The 19,283-nt window shown below is 44.1% G+C and overlaps 1 protein-coding gene across 3 annotated transcripts in view; it reads left to right on the top strand.

The window, feature by feature from the left end:
* Positions 1-18,198, top strand: part of robo1 (roundabout, axon guidance receptor, homolog 1 (Drosophila)) — a 134,810-nt gene extending 116,612 nt beyond the window's left edge. Inside the window, exons 19-30 of one of the 3 annotated variants that reach the window (XM_073491007.1) lie at positions 2,317-2,343; positions 3,759-3,801; positions 5,488-5,642; positions 8,053-8,439; positions 9,133-9,249; positions 10,372-10,516; positions 10,798-11,028; positions 11,728-12,230; positions 12,316-12,477; positions 16,076-16,351; positions 16,453-16,646; positions 16,917-18,198. In XM_073491007.1, coding sequence (XP_073347108.1) covers positions 2,317-2,343; positions 3,759-3,801; positions 5,488-5,642; positions 8,053-8,439; positions 9,133-9,249; positions 10,372-10,516; positions 10,798-11,028; positions 11,728-12,230; positions 12,316-12,477; positions 16,076-16,351; positions 16,453-16,646; positions 16,917-16,931 — 2,255 coding nt within the window. In that variant the 3' untranslated portion in view covers positions 16,932-18,198. The remainder of the gene's footprint in view (positions 1-2,316; positions 2,344-3,758; positions 3,802-5,487; positions 5,643-8,052; positions 8,440-9,132; positions 9,250-10,371; positions 10,517-10,797; positions 11,029-11,727; positions 12,231-12,315; positions 12,478-16,075; positions 16,352-16,452; positions 16,647-16,916) is intronic. The other 2 variants (XM_073491017.1, XM_073491025.1) reach the window with 2 other exon arrangements.
* The last annotated feature ends 1,085 nt before the right edge of the window (positions 18,199-19,283 follow it).

The following is a 19,283-nucleotide window of genomic DNA, read 5'->3' as shown; positions in this document are numbered from 1 at the left end:
GTCCTGTTAATAGTGAAAAATCCAACATTTCCTGCCCATGTGTGTTTTGGTTGCATTTCGTCCCTCTCAGAGTAGCAACAGCGTAAACCAGTAGGGTTTTTTACCTGACTTGAGTCAAAGTGACAGGGTTCATGACATGCCCAACCTCTGCCGACAATAGTTGGAGTATAAAGAGAGCTATTAGCCTTTCTTTCTGAGTCTCATTTATGTGTGGGCCGGCTTAATGCGTGGCCTTGGGCTGTGCAGCTGCTGCCTGTGAGCGCTACCTGTGCCGTCCGTCCCCGCTCCTGGGCTCAGGTTTACTGCTGACTGCCAGGGTTAGAGGAGATCCAGCCTTCAACCTTGAGACACACACAGACAATAGACCGACTTAAGTGTTGCTGTTGCTAATCTGCGGCTGTCACATAGAAAACACAGGCTGTCCATGTTGTGAATCCACCGCAGTCGCGTTAATAGTGGGAATTGTGAGTTATGTGACAGTGAGAGACACATCAGCTCATCTTTTCTTTAAGCTCTGTGGTCTTTAACAGCTTGTATACATACCTGTGTGGTCCATGATGGTCAGAACTGTTCCTCATCTCAATATGATTTATATTATCATGAACATCCTCTCGAAGACCATTATGACATTTTAAATGTCTTATGTCACATTTGCTGGTTCCAGCTTATAAAATGAAAGGAGTTGCTGCTTTTCTTTGTCGATTATGATACCAAATGAAGAAGTCTTTGGGCTTCTGGACTGTTGATTGGACAAAAGAAGCAACCTGAAGCGATCAGTTTGGACTGAATGAAATAGTCATTCATTGTATCCCTAAAACAGAACCGTAACTTTGAAGACTCTGTAATGACCTAGGCGGTAGGGAGACTGTGTAGGCTGAGGTTACCCTCTGACTTTCTATGATTCCATATATTGATGTTTATTCACATTTATAAACTCACAAAGCTCTTCAGGGGCACAGTACGCAGACATGCTCCCCCTCCTCCTCCTCCTCCTCCTCCTCCTCCTCCTCCTCCTCCTGCACCCAGACCACAAGAGGCCACGGTCTTTGTTGGAACTGGTTACTAAGAATGTTTTGAAAAGAGAATAATTGCAACCACATGAAGCAACAATCTGCACTCAGGGTGAAATAGGTTGAATCGGGACTTGTGTGATGTGTGCAACTTTGGGCTACAGTGTATGCTAGTGTTGCCTCGGATTACGTATTTAAATTTGGAAACTAGAAAAAAAAAAATCCAATCACTTCTCTTATTTCCTTGACAATGAATGCAGTCGTGCAATCCTGATGGTGTGCTTGTGTTGATCACAACTCATGCAATGACAACATTGTGCAGTGTGCAAGTGAAATAACTCACACAAATCAGCTACAAACCTTAGATTTCAGCAACTAAATAAGTACTCAACTCATCGTAGGTCAGTCAAAGCTTCATCGAGCCTGGGCTTGAACATATGCAACAGTCTTGTGTGAGAATATGTATTTTAATCACGTTTACATTTGTCACAGGCTGTTTTGCACACCAAGTGTTACCCCGTCTCCTCTTCAAAGGCGTTCATCAAACAGATAAAAGCCATCCAATCGCTCATATCTTTAAACTTGTTTGAGCGTCAAGAGGAGAAATTCTAACATGATAGGATGATTGTGGCATTTAAAGGACGTTTGTAGGCACAGGTGCTGTACGAATATATTACTTGAGGAAATGAAGTATACGACGAAAGCAGCGTCTTTCTTCTCAGATGTTTTCACTGTAGGTTGAAGGGAGACAGCAACATTTCTAAAATGCACATATTTAAGTCAGTGCGGCGGATGACGATGAGCGCGGAGCAATGTTGCATCAACTGAAATGAATACTGTAGCCTTCTCCACGTCTTCAAAGAGGCTAACAACAAACACAGTACATTGTACAGAAGATACCCACAGACCACACCAGCCATTACAGAATGTAAATCTGCTTACAGCAGGCTGATTTTGTGCACAAGGGCCTCTTCCATGCCAAAGTGTGAGTAATTGAGCCGTGTGGGTGATGATGTGAGTGTTCGAGATAGCAACAGATATCTCCCGGGTGTGTGACCCCCGCCCAGCAGGCCTCTGACAGTCTGGGCGAGGATTTGAACCAGCAGCTGGTTCAACACTCACTTTCCCCCAGTTGGGGTCCGGGGATGTCTGCTGGGATCAAAGACCATGGGGCAGCGAGTAGCGTGTGAATACAGGCTAAAGTACTTTTTGTGGATTTGGGTTCTTGGACAGAAACTATGTGGTGATGAAGCATAGAAAGTATGCAACACGAGCTAACTCTGTCCCCCTTATTCTGTCCCTACAGTGCCGTCCTTTACATTTACACCAACAGGTAAGCACCCACAGTCTGTTTTTATGAATTCACTGAACAGTACATGAGCACCAGCCTTGTGAAACACTTCCTTTAACAAATGAAACAGCTAATAGATGAGAGCAAATGACTGTGGAGAAGGCGGTCGAAGGAGCCGATCGTTGCCAAAGTTTAAAAGAATTACCAAGAAATAAACGTTCCACCAAATGTCGTGTCAGAATGTCGTGCTTACAGAGAGGCAGGCCACACGACTAAGGAGCTGTTAAAACTAGTGGTAACTTGATCAAAGGGGCTGCTGGCAACCTCATGGGATTCAAGAGAATGACACACCAGCACTCCAACACACCAATTAGATAGGCAAGCAGCAGCGCGGCTAAGGAGGTTATCTGCGAATTGAAGTGACACAGCGTAAAACAGATAAAAGAAAAGCTCTCCGTGCCTCTCTATCTTCTCTCTCTCTCTCTCTCTGAGCTTGTATTTACAGTCCTCTCCTCCTTTTATGTCTTTCACTCATGGACTTGAAGTTCTTTGTTCCCCTGAGGTGTGTCAGGGGTGTTGGCAGTGCTTAGTGCAATAGCGGATGTGGAACGGTAAAAGTGAGAGCAGGAGGAGGAGAGTGAGAGAGACAATACTCTACATTTTGTGTTTGTGGTTGCCCTGGCTGATCCTGTCTGTGCAGAGGTCGTATCTAAACAGTGGTAGTGTTGTTTCTTTTTCTGCCTCGAGGCTCGCAATCAGGTGGAATAATTTTGTAGTTGCAAGAGTGTTTCATCAGGTGAAACACATTCTTTGCTTGTGTGGTTGGCTTTCCATCCGTTTAAGAAACAAATCTCTGCCCTGGCACCCGGTGTAGAACCAGGACGTTACAGTGCATTATACCGATTTCCATCTAGAACCAGATCCTGATGCTTTGGTGTGCATTAGAGAGAGCTAATCTCTGAGCTCCTCCGGCTGCATGCGAAGACCAAAAAACCCCACTTCCTGTTTTGAAAAAGAAACACCTACCTACCCTTCTTCCCCCTTTCCCTCCTCTCAGGGAAGAGATTGTAATTAAAGTTGGAAGTTTATCTCGGCTTCACACACCGGCAGCTTAGAGCTCCTTGAAAGAGTCCAACTTGCAGCGTGCCGAGCTTCAAACACACTGAACCTGAGCCAGAAAACCAAAGAGCTCTGCATCTCTGTTCTTCATAAGCCTCTTACATATCCTCTTCCTGCTCCTGTTGCTATGTGTGCGTGTGTGTGTCTGTGTGTGTGTGACTCAGCCGAAATAATGCATCACACATTCGTTCACAAGCTCGCTTGAATTGACACAATAAGACACATACACACACACTATGAATAATTTCGTCTTGACCTTGCATGACAACTGGCAGAGATGGTGTGATGTGATGACAGCGATAATAACGTTGGAATCTCATTATTTCCTCTCTTTTCAGTGGCATATCAGAGAGGTGGGGAAGGTGTAAGCAGCGCTGGAAGGTAAGAAATAATTTATTATTATTATTTTTCAAATATTTAACGTGATGATGACTAGAATTTAATACAATAGGGTGTTAAACCCTTTCTGAATAGATGGGAAGGGTTGGGCAGGTGTACTTCTCCTCAACAAACACTAGGGGGAGTGCTGTGACTTTCTTAGGCAGCACAGAGCTGAGGAGGGGTAAGGAGGTGCATTAAGTATGTTATGATAACAGGAACAAAGCCCCATGCAGTCTGCCAGGAGCCCATCCTCATCCTATATGGTGGAGAGCCACATCCAGCCACAAGGCTGTGCCATAGCTTCACCTTAAAACATTCTCGGAGAAACATGCACACACACAGAGTTGGTAGTAACGCCACACCTCTACATGTTGTGGAATGGTGCATTGTGCACAGACAGTCAGACTGTACAGAATCAGGCTTGGTAAACACTGCATCAACTTGCCAACGCTCATTTGTACATCCACCGGATGGTATTCGGCGTGTTTTCATACAGCCCAGAACTACAGAAAATTGAGAATGCTGATCAAAAAAAGAAGAAATACAGTAGAAGTACAAAATGTACACAGTGCTGACTTTAAGTGTGCATTTGCTGTTGTTCATGTGATAATGAATAGTTAGCTCGGAGCCATCAGCAGTAAATCCATATTCATTATATTATCCAGTCCTGTGATTGAATCCCATATGCAGCATGGCTGTGTCAGCTCTGCACAAAGACAATGGCCATTCAATATCAACATACAACTGCCGGGGTGATTGAGGAGCTATTGTGGGATTGTATTTGGCTGTACAAGACAAATGTGTTCATTACCCAAAATGAATCCAAGAAATGAGTCATTTGAGAGGGAATGAGGAGACGTAATTCAATGCTAATTCAGTGTTGGGATATGCAAACTGGGAGTCGTTCAGTGGAGATTTGAATACTGAAACAATGTATGGCCCTGGTAGAGTAGCCTGCATTCTCTTTGTGTGCTAGATTGATTCACTTCATGAGCAATACAAGGCTATTTATTCTCAGCTCTTTTAACACTCACTGGTTTGGCCTGAGGTCAGGTTGTGCAGTAGAATCCTGTTAAACAAGCCGTCTCGTATTGTGTTGGGATTAAAGCGGAGGAAATAGGAGCAAGACATGGAAACAATAGGGATGGATGAAGTGAACTGAAGGACCGGTCGGCGTAGGTTCTTTTCTTTCCTTCTGTAAAGCTAAAAAAAACTTTTAACATGACGGAGATGTTGTGTGACACCATGGAATCTAGTCAGGGAGCATTTGTGGTTCACTGGCTGTTGAAGACGCACATTTTGCAACATTGGGAGTGAATTTTATCTGGCTGTCTAATCCAGGCGGATCGCTAATGCGCACGAGGGCTCAGGGAAAGTGTCATCGGCTGTGGGCAAGTCAAGCACACACAATTTATTTAGCGGGGCTTTTTTTATAATGTGCTCCACGGGCCTGTGTGTGTGTGAGTGTGTGTGTGTGTGTGTGTGTGTGTGGCCAAAAGGCAAAAAGTACTAAAGCCGGATTTCTGTTTTTCTTATTCTCAGCTGCTGGATAAATAAACTCTACATAATCTTCTCTTTCAAATATCATGTTACTGTGGGTGTCTGAGTTCATTCACATAAATGTCAATGTGGTGTTGGCTTAGTCTCTTACTATTGTTACCCATTTGGTCCAATTTCTTTTTACAGGCCTGGTTTGCTAAACATTGGGGAATCTGCCACTCAGCCCTGGCTGGCTGACACGTGGCCCAACTCCTGCTCCAACCACAACGACTGCAGCATCAACTGCTGCACTGCCGGCAATGGCAACAGCGACAGCAACTTGGCAACGTACAGCCGCCCAGGTGAGTAGTGTCGGCACTTCCATGCGCAGGCAACAACCCAAATAAACACTCCCCTTAAACAAAAATAACTGTAGAGATAAGAAATGTTGGAGCGGCGGGAATCTGCAGTGGAAAAGGAAGTAAAATCTGATATCTGGGTTAGCTCCCTGGAGAGATGTTCAGTGCATCTCTCTTTTCTGTAGGTCTCCACACGAAAAAACCTGAAGAAATATTAGGATTAAGAGTGGCTGTGCGCTTGTGTGTTTGATTTATCTGAGGTTAAAGTAGAGCTGTTTTAGGAAGGAAATAAAAGGAGCACACTGAGAGGGGCTTATGGCTCTACTCTGTTGCTAATCGAATTGCTCTGCTGATTTCCATACTGTTGTTATAGCCGGTAATGTAATTTCCCCTAAGTGCTCAGTTATTTAAGAAATGTGCAGCGGGCGAAGAGGTCAAGGCTGGACTGCAGACGGTGGCCAGAAGCAGAGGAAGAGAGAATGATAGAGGGAGAAAGGTGCACCTGGAAGAGCAGATGGAAGGGGGAGAAAGGAGTGGAGTAGAATAAGTATATGCTAAAACATACACTGAAATGTATGGGCGGAGGTACAGAGCGTGAATGAGATAAAGTAAAGTCGGGTAGGTGGAGAGGAAAAAAGGGAAAGAGACTGGATGGAGAACCACCAGGTGGCCTTTTAGTTTATTCAGCCTGAGTACAGTTAAGGGAACAGAATTGGCCTCAAGATCCAACACACTGCTTTATAATATACACTACTGCACAGACACACAAAGTGATCTATCTGAAAAGAGAACAAAGTGAAACTTGCAGCCAAAAACTTCAGCTAGGGTGACACAGGACTTAATGTTATTAATTTTCAGCTGTGACCCAAGTCTTAAACAACTCAGTCCTCGGAAACTTGGACCGCAATGAAATGCTTTATGTTCTAAATTATGCACTTTGGGACTGTGCCTTTAAGGCCAGCCCCATAATTCCTATCCAGCTGTTCAGCCTAATATCCGTCCAGCAGTGCAGAAGTTTCTCCTTACATCAAAACCTTTCCCAGTGAAGATTAATAATTCATTTTGTGGACTTTATAGTCATCAAGTTCAGTTTTTTCTCCGTGCTAATCACCCTTCTGAGGTTGAAATGTTTAACTCTGCCTTAACATGGAGCGAGATGTTTAACAGGGAATAACAGGCTAAAGGCAGCCCTCACTCTTCGCATGACACCCCGCTGTATGACACTAAGGAGCTTGCCAGACGCATGCTTTGTGTGTGTGCCAAACCTAAACTCTGTGAACATTAAGAGGATCACTGACTAGGTGACAGAGCAAAGAAATAGGAGTTAATGTCCCTTTATCTCAGCCATAGGGGCGCCTTCACACATCAACCTTTGAAGTGTCGAGCTGTTCCATGCTGCTGAAACGTGAGGCGTGCGGCACGAGCAGCGTGCACCTATGGCCGTCCTTGGTATTTACCGCAAGGCTGGCTCTCAGATCTGCTGGAGGATTTGAATATTTTATGAGCCAGGGAAAATTGGATCTGTCAGTGGAGCTGTGCTTTTACTGCGCGTCTCATTCCAGGTCTTTGATACAGACATGTCTCTCTGTCCCTCTCAATGAGCAAAGATGCTCCCACTGTCAGATGGGAAAGAACAGAGATGACACCCACATTGAGTCACGGGTGGGACTGAGAAGAGAAGAGGCTGAGCGAGGAGATGTAATACCACCTGTGTCACACACCTTAAGTAGATCATCATTTGGCAAACAAAACTGAGACTTTAAACGGAAACAGAAATGTCTCTCTGATGGGCACAGAAATCCTGTCTGAAATTAAAGGTCCCATATCGTAGAAAGTGTGATTTTCCTGTCGTTTTTTTATTACAAGCATGTCTAGTTGCTAAATAAATACTGTGGAAGTATAAAAACGCTTAATCCGCAGAGAAATTCATATGGTCTGTATTTAAAAACTGTGCCTTTAAAACAGCATATCAGGGCTTCTGCCTGTGATATCACAACTATACAGTCACTCAGCTACGGGCCCAGTACAGCCATGGTTGCAAAAACACCAGTAGAGCTGACACGTAAGCGCAGTGGGCATCACTTGCTCAGACCTGTGAGAGGTGACCAATCAATACAGACTAGGCTTTTCAGGAGGGGGGCCTTAAAGAGTCACTAAAACTTTGACAGAGGGTGAATAGAGGACATTATAGCACATAAACATTTAGAAATTAGAAGTATGAACCTGAAAATCAGCAAAATATGGGACCTTTAATTATGTAAATGTATTTCACTTGCCTCAAATAAATGCTTTCAGCTCTGCAGTAGATCAGATGAGGCCCTATTGTTTCTAAGCTCTTACCGAACTGGCATGCTGCTGCTAAGCTGATCAGCAGTAGACGCGACTGACTAAATACCCTCCTCATGTTCTCCAGCCGACTGCATCGCCAATTATAACAACCAGATGGAAAATAAGCAGACCAACCTCATTGTGCCGGAGTCAGGAGTCTATGGAGATGTAGACTTATCCAACAAGATCAATGAAATGAAGACCTTCAACAGCCCAAACCTGAAAGATGGCCGCTTTGTGGGTCCGGGGGGCCAGCCGACACCGTACGCCACCACCCAGCTCATCCAGTCCTCCATCATGGGCAACAACATAAATTCAGACAGAGGAACCGGAGGGAGTGGAGGAGGACTCGGGGTTGGAGGGGAGCCGAATGAGAAACACTGCTGGAAGCCCACCTCAGTCCTGCAGCAGAAACAGGAAATGGGCTCCCAGCTGCAGTACAACATCATGGAGCAAAACAAGCTGAACAAGGGTGAGTGTGTGGAATACCCAGCAGCCATGGTTAAAGAGGTCAACTCCGAGCCATGATCTTCCTCCACTTCATTTTTCCCTCTGTTCTCTCCTCTCCCGGCTCTTCCAGCCTCACTGTGGAAGCCTGTAGAAGAGTTTCATGCGCATATTTTTCTTGGTTCTGTCTCGCTCCTTTTCAGCCAACATAGGCATCATCACTCTTTCTTTCTGCCTGTCTGTACGGCATTCATGTAACCCCTCATCACCCTCCATGCAATCATGTATAATCTTTGCCGCTAAATGTGGGCCGGGGCTGAATGGCTGTCGTCGAACGGTATCTGGGTTGTCTTTTTGTGATGAAGGCAGGTGTGAGGGTTTATCTTTGGTGTCAGATTTCTAAAGGAAAGACAAAGATAACTCCTGGGTCTTTGAACGAAGCTATCATCACCTTGTTGTACCTGCAGAAAGGAACCACATCTGGTGTGATAGCTTTGAGATTTTTGTGCAGATGTTGCATGTGTTCACACACTCACCTGAACATTACAAAGCATGAAATGCATGTCTTTTGCCATGTGTTGCGCTGTACACTGTGCTCATTTTACATTTCCATTGTGAAGTATTTTGTATTAAACTGTGTTTCCTTGCTCATTACAAAGTGGTTGATTTGCTTGAAAGTTGGCAAGATGTCACACTAACTACCCTACACTACCACCAGACCGCTACAGAGGAGGTGACAGCCCAATGCCAGCCACCATACCCTACAACCAGACCCATGACAGCCACACTGGAGGCTCCTACAACAGCTCCGACCGAGGCAGCAGCAGTACCTCGGGTAAGAGGGTTGGGACATTGAGAACAAGAGTAGTTCTGGGGAAGGGTATTCAAAGGTTTTAAAATCAACTTATCCAAAGACTCTCTCTTGAGGTTGTTTGGAGTTTCATCCTTCCTTTTTGTTCCCCTTTTAATTTAACTGCCTAAGTATTTTCTCAGCTTATTATTGTTGTGAACTATACAATCACATACACCCCCCCAGCTCGATTTGAAAATCCCAGTTTAGCTCAAAAGCAATAAATCACTCTGAGATGCTAATAATGCACGCTTTAATTTGAGTAATTTCCACATCAGTCTATCTTCAAGACAAATTGAAAGAGAGATGGTTTCAGAAAGTGGAAAATTGCTCAATATAAAGAGAAGAGAAACAAATGAACACAGCTCTGCACAAACACCGTACCAGGCATATCTTGTGTCTTTTGTTCTCTGGTGCAATGTCATCCAAGGGATGTTAAAAGCAAATTAGCTGAAAGGATATTTTGGTATCAACTCTTTTTTTTGGTTTTGTTTTTCTGCCTTTTATTTAATTTCTCTGTTTGTCCTTGCGTAGTTTCCCTTGCTTTCATTAATTGGCTTTACTTTAATTCCAGTATGGTGCAGCCTAATTTCATCAGGGCCTCAATGTCTGTCTGTGGACAAGGACAAATGATAACACATTGCAGACGGCATGCAACACTGCCACCTTAATGCCATGTATCCATTCTGATATTGCGTTTGAAGTTCAGGCCATTAAGGAGAAGCCTTTAATGCTCACTGCACCTCATAGCTCATTGGTTCACAATTCTAATAGTTTGGTATTAATTGGACCCTTTTCTGCCGTTTTCTTCCTACCTTCTCTGTACCGCTGTAGGGAATTTTCTAGTATTTCCAGAATTTAATAACTGTGTGCACACTTGCATAAACGCGAGGGTTGCATTAGCCTTTGCACTCTTACATGTAAAATGATCTTTCCTTTCGCAGACAGTCTTGTTAATGCATTTCATCTGCTGTCAATTCATTACCTGGCGATTTTCTTCAACATTAATAATTGATGTGTTTTTCTGAGGCAGCGCGAATGTAGGTCTGTGTGTTTGTAGGTGTCTTGTCACTGATTGAGTGCTTTTTCCCCCCCGTTTTTGAGCAGGCAGTCAGGGTCAGAAGAAAGGAGTGCGCACCCCCAAACTACCCAAACAGAGCACAATGAATTGGGCTGACCTTCTGCCCCCTCCCCCTGCAAACCCACCCCCAAGTCGGAGCACAGAGGAGTACTCTCTATCGATGGAAGACAGGTGGGACACGTCTGCACAGACACAAAGACAACAACATTCTGACAGGCGCGCACACACTGTATTTAAATACTAGTTCCTGCCTTTTCGCCTGTTTCTCACATTCATTGCGAGCATGTGCCCCAAGGGTTTTCTATCTATTAGCGCTAGACTCATGTCAAACCTTGATAGAAGGGTGGCATGAATATTTAGCGCATGTTTTTTCTGGCTTCTGTATATGAAAACATTCATGTTTTTTTGTGAGTGATACGGAGGTAATGAGGCTTGTTTCTCTCTGTTGGCAGCTGTGACCCAGACATGCAGTGCCCCATGCCCCCCTCTCACATGTACCTGCAGCCTGATGAGCTGGAGGAGGAAGAGGAGATGGAGAGGGGCCCCACTCCTCCCATCCGAGGGGCAGCCTCTTCCCCTGCCGCTGTATCTTACAGTCACCAGTCCACAGCCACCCTCACCCCCTCGCCGCAGGAGGAGATGCAGCCGATGCTCCAGGACCCACATGACAGCCATGAACGCAGGTATATGGTCTGCGAGGATAGGCGCGTAACAAGTAGCAAAAGAAGAAGTGGTTAGCCTGTGTTCAAGAAATATATCTATTCTCTAAAGCCTCATAGAGATGAAATTCACAAGTGTTTTCCACGTTTTAGCCCATTAACTCCAACTTCTGTATATTTCACAGCCCTGTTGGCCATTTCTCAAAATCATATCTAAGCTTTTAGATTGATTTCTTACCTTCCAGGGAGCCAGTGGTTTCACTTCATTTCAGCGCAGCATAAAAATCAACTTGCAGCAATTTGAAAGTTGTTTAAGAAGTAATGTAAAGTAATAAATCACAGTCTAAATCTAGGTCATTTTATTTTTGTCCATGTGGTATTATCATTCTGCTGTAATTGCTGAGACCACAACCTCATTCATTTAGGATTGAACTGCCAAAACAGAAATCATTAAAAATAAACTATCAAATTCACATCCCTTTTAGCATTTATGGTTTCTTAATGCTCCTTTTTTTGGGGTCTGATTTCTGGACAACATGGTTGTAAACTCTCCAATCTTGAGTTAAAAGTCAATCACATGTGATTTGTAGTTAATTTGCTTTAAAAAATGCTGAATTAATAGTATGGTCCCATGTGTATTTGAATAACTTTTTCTGCATAATTTATCCAAAACCTCAAAAATGTGATGGGATTCTGATACCGAGCGTCTCTCACCTCTTGCAGACGCCATGCTGTGAGCCCCCCACCCCCTCCAAGGCCCCTCTCTCCTTCACACACATATGGCTACATCACCAGCCCGTTGGCTTTGGACACTGACGGCATGGAGGAGGAGGAGGAGGATATATTGGAGGAAGAGGAGGAGGAGGGTGACGAGACAGATGCAGAGGTAGCCAAGATGCACTACCACCACACCCACCCCCACACACACCCCCACCATCCCCAGATGCATCCGCGAAGGTTGCTGCTACGGGGACTTGAACAGACGCCCGCATCCAGCATGGGCGACCTGGAGAGCTCGGTGACCGGCTCCATGATCAACGGATGGGGGTCGGCCTCTGAAGAGGATAATGTCTCTTCAGGGAGGTCCAGCGCCGTCAGCTCATCAGATGGATCCTTCTTCACTGATGCCGACTTTGCTCAAGCGGTCGCTGCAGCCGCAGAGTATTCAGGCCTCAGGGTGGCCAAATATCCTAACACACAGGGCCACGAAGTCGGAGGAGCTTCAGGTAACAGTCGGACACATCCCCAAGAAATGTTACTGCAAGAAATGTGAGGAATGGTAAAATCAAGCTTCTCTGTTTCTTTTCTCAGCGCGAAAATACCAAATAAACCCGTCAGGCCACCGTCCTGGCAGCCCGGTGTCTACAGACAGTAACATGAGTATGGCAGCTGTACACAGGAGGCCTCCGAAGAAGCAGAAACAGCATCCTGCCCCTCATCCAGGGAACCAACGACGTGAAGTCTATAATGAAGGTACACATATGATTTACATTTCATTACTATACAAACACAATCATGTCAAGCAATTTTCAGAATGTAAGAAATTGAAAAAAACCTTCTAGCAGTATACAAGGGCTGCCAAATGTTTCAAAGCTTCTACCAATGCCACGGTAATTGACATTCAAAGCGGCATTCAAATGCCACTTTCTGAGTGCTTGCACGTGTGTCGAAGGGAAGACAGCAGATATTGCTGAAGTTGCAATAAAAATCATAATCTTATTATCTGTTTCTATGATGACAAGCATGCCCAATTTCCCAGTTACACCACTGAAAATGCCTTAAGTCAGCCTACAGGATTTCACACATTAGAGGAGAAAGCAACAGCTTTTAATTCAGTCGCTCTTCCCAATCATTGCACTTCAGAGTTTGCTTCGAAGCCCCAAAGATGGTATTCAGGGCAACCCTACAATATACTAGGGCAGCACCTAACGAAATTTTTTCTTAATTGATTAAACTCCTGTTGTTTTTCATGATTAATTGCGTAGTTTATAGAACGGCAAAAAGTGCTAATCACAATTTTCCAGAGCCAAAGACAAAGAAAGGCAGCAAATCCTCACATCTAAGAAACTAGAACCAGCAAATATTTTACATATTTGCTCGTAAAATTACTGAAACAATTGCCGCTCTATAATATACTTTTCTTGTAGAATCCTACTCTAAAAATGACACACTAGCTAAATTTACTTCCAAAACAACTATGATTTAATCTAATGTTGAAACGAGATACTGTACAGTGACTAGCTTTGTGATTACACTTGGTACAAGTATGCCTTGTTCGATGCTCAGTACAGTAGACCTCCAATTACAGTTTAGGACAATTTGAATCTGAATATTAATCTGAAAATCACAATGAAATATCTTCCTAAACATTGTCTGCTATCAAAATGATTTACAAACTCTGAGTTGGCAGGTATGTACATGATTCTCTGTAAAAGGTGTGAATGACTTTGTCCAGCCAACAGACTGAGGGAGAGTGAGACATGTAGCAGCAGTAGCAGGTTTGCTGTTTCCCACAAGTCCACAGATGGTCAGTTTGTATCAATGGCTCTCCCCCTATCCCCTCTGCAGATATGGCCGGGAGAAGTGCAGTTTACTGTGATGTAGTGTCCGTAAACGACTGAGTACGGGTGTGCCGTGAGCCAGAGTTTTAATCATCTTCTCTCATGTGTTTATGCACATGCATACATGGCATCACTCCTAATCTGTGACGGTGCTGAACAGATCGGGCGAGTGGCGGGCTGAAGGCCAGGGCCATGACGGAGAGGGGAGGGCTGGAGGAGAGGGGGCTGTCTCAGGGGAGCTCTGCCCAGCTTGGCTATGCTGACACTGGGATGTCTCTCCACTCTAGCCACTAATGAAATTGATCCAGGTGCTCTGGCTCATACTGAAGTGCCACCTTTTACTCGGCAGGACCCGAACATAAACCAAACACGGGCTAAATACCAGAGCAGCTGTACACAGAAGGAAAAGCTTTAACCTCGTTAAGTAAAAGAGCAACTGACTTTTTACGGCATCATTCTTTACAGCACACAGTCGACCAGTGGAAGGCCACTTTTTTTCTCTCCGCTCTGATCTTGTGGAAATATCAAAGATGTATCTGTATGTGAGTGTGCACACGCTCACTCTGCTGTGTACAGTATGTGCTGTCCCGGAGCTGGCTCTCCTCTTAGTGTCAGGTGTCCTTGAGTGTTGGAAGCACTTGGCAGGGAGATTTAATATCCAGCTCACTGGGAGCCAGACCAGCTATATCACTGCAGAAAATCCAGCCCCTCCGCCTCCTGCCATCATCCTTATATCCTGGCTTCTTCCTCATCCGCTGCCCCTCCCTTTGGAGTGATCTCTCCATCCCTCTCCATCCCTCTCCACTCTCTCCTCTTCTCCCGTGCTCCCCTCTCCTCAGTCTTTGTTTGAGCAGCGAGGGGGCGGACTGACAGCTCCGCAGCTCTGTCTGTCCATCAGCCCTCCCGCTGATTGCATTTGATCTGAATGGATTGTTTTTCATTTGGAGGTTATTGCCTCCCCCCCCACCCCCCACCCCCTCTGTCTCCACTTCAACCCCCACCTTACATATCCTGTCTGTGGTCTGGAGGACTGGCGCTGAGGTGATAGGTGAGAGAAGGTGATTTCATGAAATTTAAAGGAGGGAGAAGCAAAAGGAAACACTCACCATGTTGTGCTGCACACACAATATGCTGTAATGTGTGTTTCCATGATTTCCTTTTTGTCTCTCTACTGCTCTGACTATCCAGGCAGCATCACTATAAATACACATAAATACCAGCAGTTAAGGCGGCAGTAAAACAAGCCAGGAAAACACGTGCACCAGCCTCCCTTCCCCACCCCTTACTCCTCTTTGACCTTCTCATCTCACTCTTGTTTGCACAGTAGATCTGGAAACACCCAGGTTATATTTCCCACCATGATTCATATTGCGTTTGACTCTAATGCCTTTGTCTACCTCCTCTCTGAACTTAACCCTTCCCTGTCTCTTTTGATCTCTCTCAGCCTTGTCTGCCTAATTAACCGCCAGGCCCTCTGATACACCCTCCTTGGCAAGCCAAGGGGACTCTTTTCAGACCGGAGCTCTGTCCTCGCCGATATTTCCTCATAAATCTAACAGGCGCGCCGCTCCTCCCGTGTAGTGAGCTATATCTCACAGACTGTGGCATTGATCGGACTCAGGCTGAGGCAGGACTCAGGAGGCAAGAAAGATATTAAAAAACTGCAGACGCCTCTCTGCTCTATGATATTGACTGGCCCCCTTTTGTATTCAGGAGGAGTGTATGGAGGTGGAGGATAATCAGAAGAGTGCATTGAGGCTGCCTGATTCCGCCAACAAGACGCAGCAAAGACATCACCTGTCCCATTAGCCTTCCGTGTATCAAAATGAAATAAAAGCTTTGATTCTTTTACGAAATCCAGCGTTCCCTAATCTTAAGAGTATAAGGTAGCCTCCTGGATGTAGGCAAGGTGTAAGAGTCTGCACTTTTGTACATTTATTAACTTTATAATCCTGTGTGGATTATGGATAAAACCATCCTTCAGGTCGGGAAACTGACGAGAAGATGAAAAGCCATCGATCGCAGGCAGACGAGGCTTTTCTCTCGCTGTTTTGTTTAGATGGCTGTGTGATGTGTGAGAGACTAGGCGGCCCACTTGCTGGCCTCATATGAATAATGGCTCAAGGACAAGCAGCATTGATTCATCGACAGGGGAAGTCGAGCAGGTCAGAGAGCCCAGCTGCTGACCGTCATGCTCCCCTCTTCCTCCTCTCTCGCCTCGCGCTCAAATCTCATAACTCTCCAGCCGGATTCGGCCTCACTAATGTCATCTGTTCTGTTTACTGTCTGCGCCGAGGAGTTCTCGTGTGTACAGATCTGAGTGTATGTACACACAGTGCAGCTGTGTTTGTGCATCACCTTGCAGGTGTGAGACAACTGAGTGACAGATGATACACACTAAAGTTTCAAGAGTACACAGATTCTTGTTCCTCAGTCTGGTGCAATTACCTAAAGCCTTGTTATTGATGTCGGTGGTTAATGTGTTCTTACTTCCTGTGTTTATCCTTTAGATCTCCCACCTCCGCCCATCCCACCTCCAGCAGTGCTTAAGTCGCCTACGCACCCCTCCAAGGCAGCCCTGGAGGGCCGGGGAGTGATTTCCCCCAAAGCAGGTGAGGGTCGAGACAAGAGAGGAGGAACGGGGAGCTATCGGCCCAGAGAGGGCTCGGACCCCAGAACCAGCTCGTCTGAACGCAAAGACGCTCAGGAGAGACAAAAGACTGGTCATGGAGGGAAAGGGAATAAACATGAGGGTAGCACCGCCAACAAGGCACGCCAACACGCAGGTACGCTAACAAATACAATGTGACGAAATCCCTCAATGCCATGTGTAGTATTATTAATTATGCAAGTCTCACCTCTCCGTACAATTGTTATTTGTCCCTAGGTTCAGAGGACATTCAGCCCTATAGCCGACCACAGTTCCCCACAGTCAACAGCCCCCGAGACCCAAGCTCCTCTAGCTCCATGTCCTCCAGGGGCTCAGGGGGCCGGCGGAGAGGAGAAGGAGGCCGCAGGAACCCTGCAGACATGGGCCTCAACACCACGGGGGCCTTTCAACCAGGAGACGAAGAGCTAGAGGTAGGAACAGTTATCAAGTAAACAGCTTAACACTCAACACATCTGACAGTTACAGAAACGTAGCCTGACCGAAGCTGATACTTGGATGTTAATAAAATGCAGTAACAATATATCAACTGATTGCATGTTTTTAGGAACAATATTGATACAGATCCCTTAAATTAGAAAACATTGTGACTATGATATTAACAGTAGTAGGCAGGATGTTTCAGTCTCATATTTGTTAGTTGCAGCCATACTAACCAACATGTTTGTTTTTGTTTTACCCAGATGGTAGAAAGCTGAAGAACAGAGGAGGAAAACGGTGGACTGTCCTGATTTTTCCGAGAGTGGAGCACCATTGTTTCTCTTACAATTTTAAATATCTCAGTATTTCACCATCATGTTGGCTGCCATCATACTGTACATCAGTAGTGTTTCTTTACATCTGGAAAACAGACCAATGGGTTTTTTTTCTAACTTATCATTTTTCTATGTCCATTAAAAAAAAGGAAAGAGTGTCTGAAGATAAAAGAATGGTGCATTCAAAACTAAATACGCAGTAGTATATTTATGTTTAATTCCAATGCAATATGGAGTGAAATCCTACTCCAGACATTGACATGACTCGGCTTGCCTTGACAAGAACTGGGAGCCCCTACAGTCAGAAGTTACTGTAATAAAATAGCTGCAAGCAGAGAGGGGTGGACTGTCTGTAAATATCCTTGTATACATGATGTCCTCTTGTTTTACCCATCGTGGTACCTCAAATTTGTCTTCCTTGTTTTATTTTGCGAATTTCTAATTTTATTATGCCAGTAAATATAATTATTATTTTATCATTTCCATCCATGTTGTAAATTGCTATATTATTTAGCTGCCCCAAGAAAGTGCCACTTTGGGATTTCTTTATTTTTTTTTTTTTCATTTTCTTTTGTTTTTTGTAATGCACTGTTATGTTTCGTGTTGTCGTCAATGTTTGTTATTTGTTTTACTTTGGTTTTAAAAGCACAATCACTAAACTTTATTTTAAACCATTCTATCTATTAACCTTTTTGTCTTACTGGAGGAAAACAGGTATGACAAAAGAGTCTAGTTAATCCTGATGATGATGATGACGATGATGATAATGATGTAGGTAAAGGTTGCTGTTTACGAAGGCTGTGCTTGAAAGGAGACTCCTTGCGTTGTGATTGTCTCCCTCTCCGGTTCTGACGCTAGCTCAAGTGATGAAAAAGACAGTTAATGTGATTCATAGCTGCAATGTAAATATCTTTTCGCATTGACCATAAACTCAGCTATTGCACATTAATCGAAATGGTTTTGTCGTCTACTAATGCACTTAAACGAATGTCAAATACAGGAAACAAGAGTCACTTTGGGAATCTGGAGAGGTTGTAATTGGACAAGAAGAGTCTCTTTTCTTGACAAGGCAGGGGTGACGGACCCCTGTTTTTTTAAGGAGAAAGGGTGCTGTTGTTTATTCATAGGACATCTGCAAACATTTGTTTCGTAAAGCAAAAAAGTAAAAAGAACTAAAAAAAAAAAGATGAATAAAAAAGTTCAAACTAAACATGTGTTTTTGGTCATTTTGTTAAGATTCTGTCAAAGGATAAGGCTGGTCGTCAAGGGCGACCATTAAACACAGATGTGGCTAGAAATTGAGACTAGTAAGACACATATGATTGCGATATGAATCATGATTAGTGGGAATGAGCATTTTCGCATCACAATTTTCATTTTCACAGAAAAAAAAAATATTAAACTGACGATGATGTGACGTTTGCTCAGGTCTGAACCAAACAATCAGGTCTTCTCTGCAGCGTTACAGCACTTTCATTCTACAAAGAAGAGGATGCACTTTTTTACCAAACGATTGTAGCGTCTGTGATTTGGATATTGCACTTGTCCATATTGCAAAATTTCATTCATATTTTAATTAATTGTGCAGCCCTAAAATAGTCCAGACACTCCTAGTGAAGCCAACTGCAGTTGTTTTCATGGTTCTTGAGCACATACATCATTACATACATTTGCAAGATACATTTGCATCTAACCCCTCCATGACACCGAACACGGGATTGAAAATTAAAAACAAACTTCAGTGCTCATGTTTATGCTAATGAAGGAACATGTTGCCCTGTGCAACAGTGAAGCTAACTGCTGGAGCAATGGAGGATCAGTTCATCATTTGTGTTCATCTTGGTTTCAGTCTTTTCATGGGATTTGTGAACAATATAAGAACACAGCAGCCTGACATTGGAAAAAGAAAACAACTTACATTTCCCATAATTTATCTTATGGTTATTAACAATATGTGCAAAGTACACAACACTAACATTTATGGGAGATATGAAAAATGATTCATAAAAGTCATAAATGTAATTTTATTGACACATTTATTGTGGGTATAATTGAAGAGCATCATAATAAAGCTCAATGTCAGCGCATCTATTGCATTCTAATTTGAAATCATCTGAGTTGGCCTCACCCCAAAGGACACAATGTACTTCAACAACACAGTCAAGGAGGGAACCATCAATATCCTTGGCTCAGGGGCTAAGCAGCTCTTTCTGCTCTATACAGTAGCTATTCAAATGTATTACCTAATGCCAATTCCATTAGTGTTCTCCATTACTCACAATGTCAGCATCCCAT

The sequence above is a fragment of the Pagrus major genome, chromosome 2 (genome assembly GCF_040436345.1).
Source record: "Pagrus major chromosome 2, Pma_NU_1.0".
NCBI classification, from domain to species: domain Eukaryota; kingdom Metazoa; phylum Chordata; class Actinopteri; order Spariformes; family Sparidae; genus Pagrus; species Pagrus major.
The sequence above is the reverse complement of the archived record's forward strand: the minus strand, read 5'-3'. Positions and strand labels throughout refer to the sequence as shown.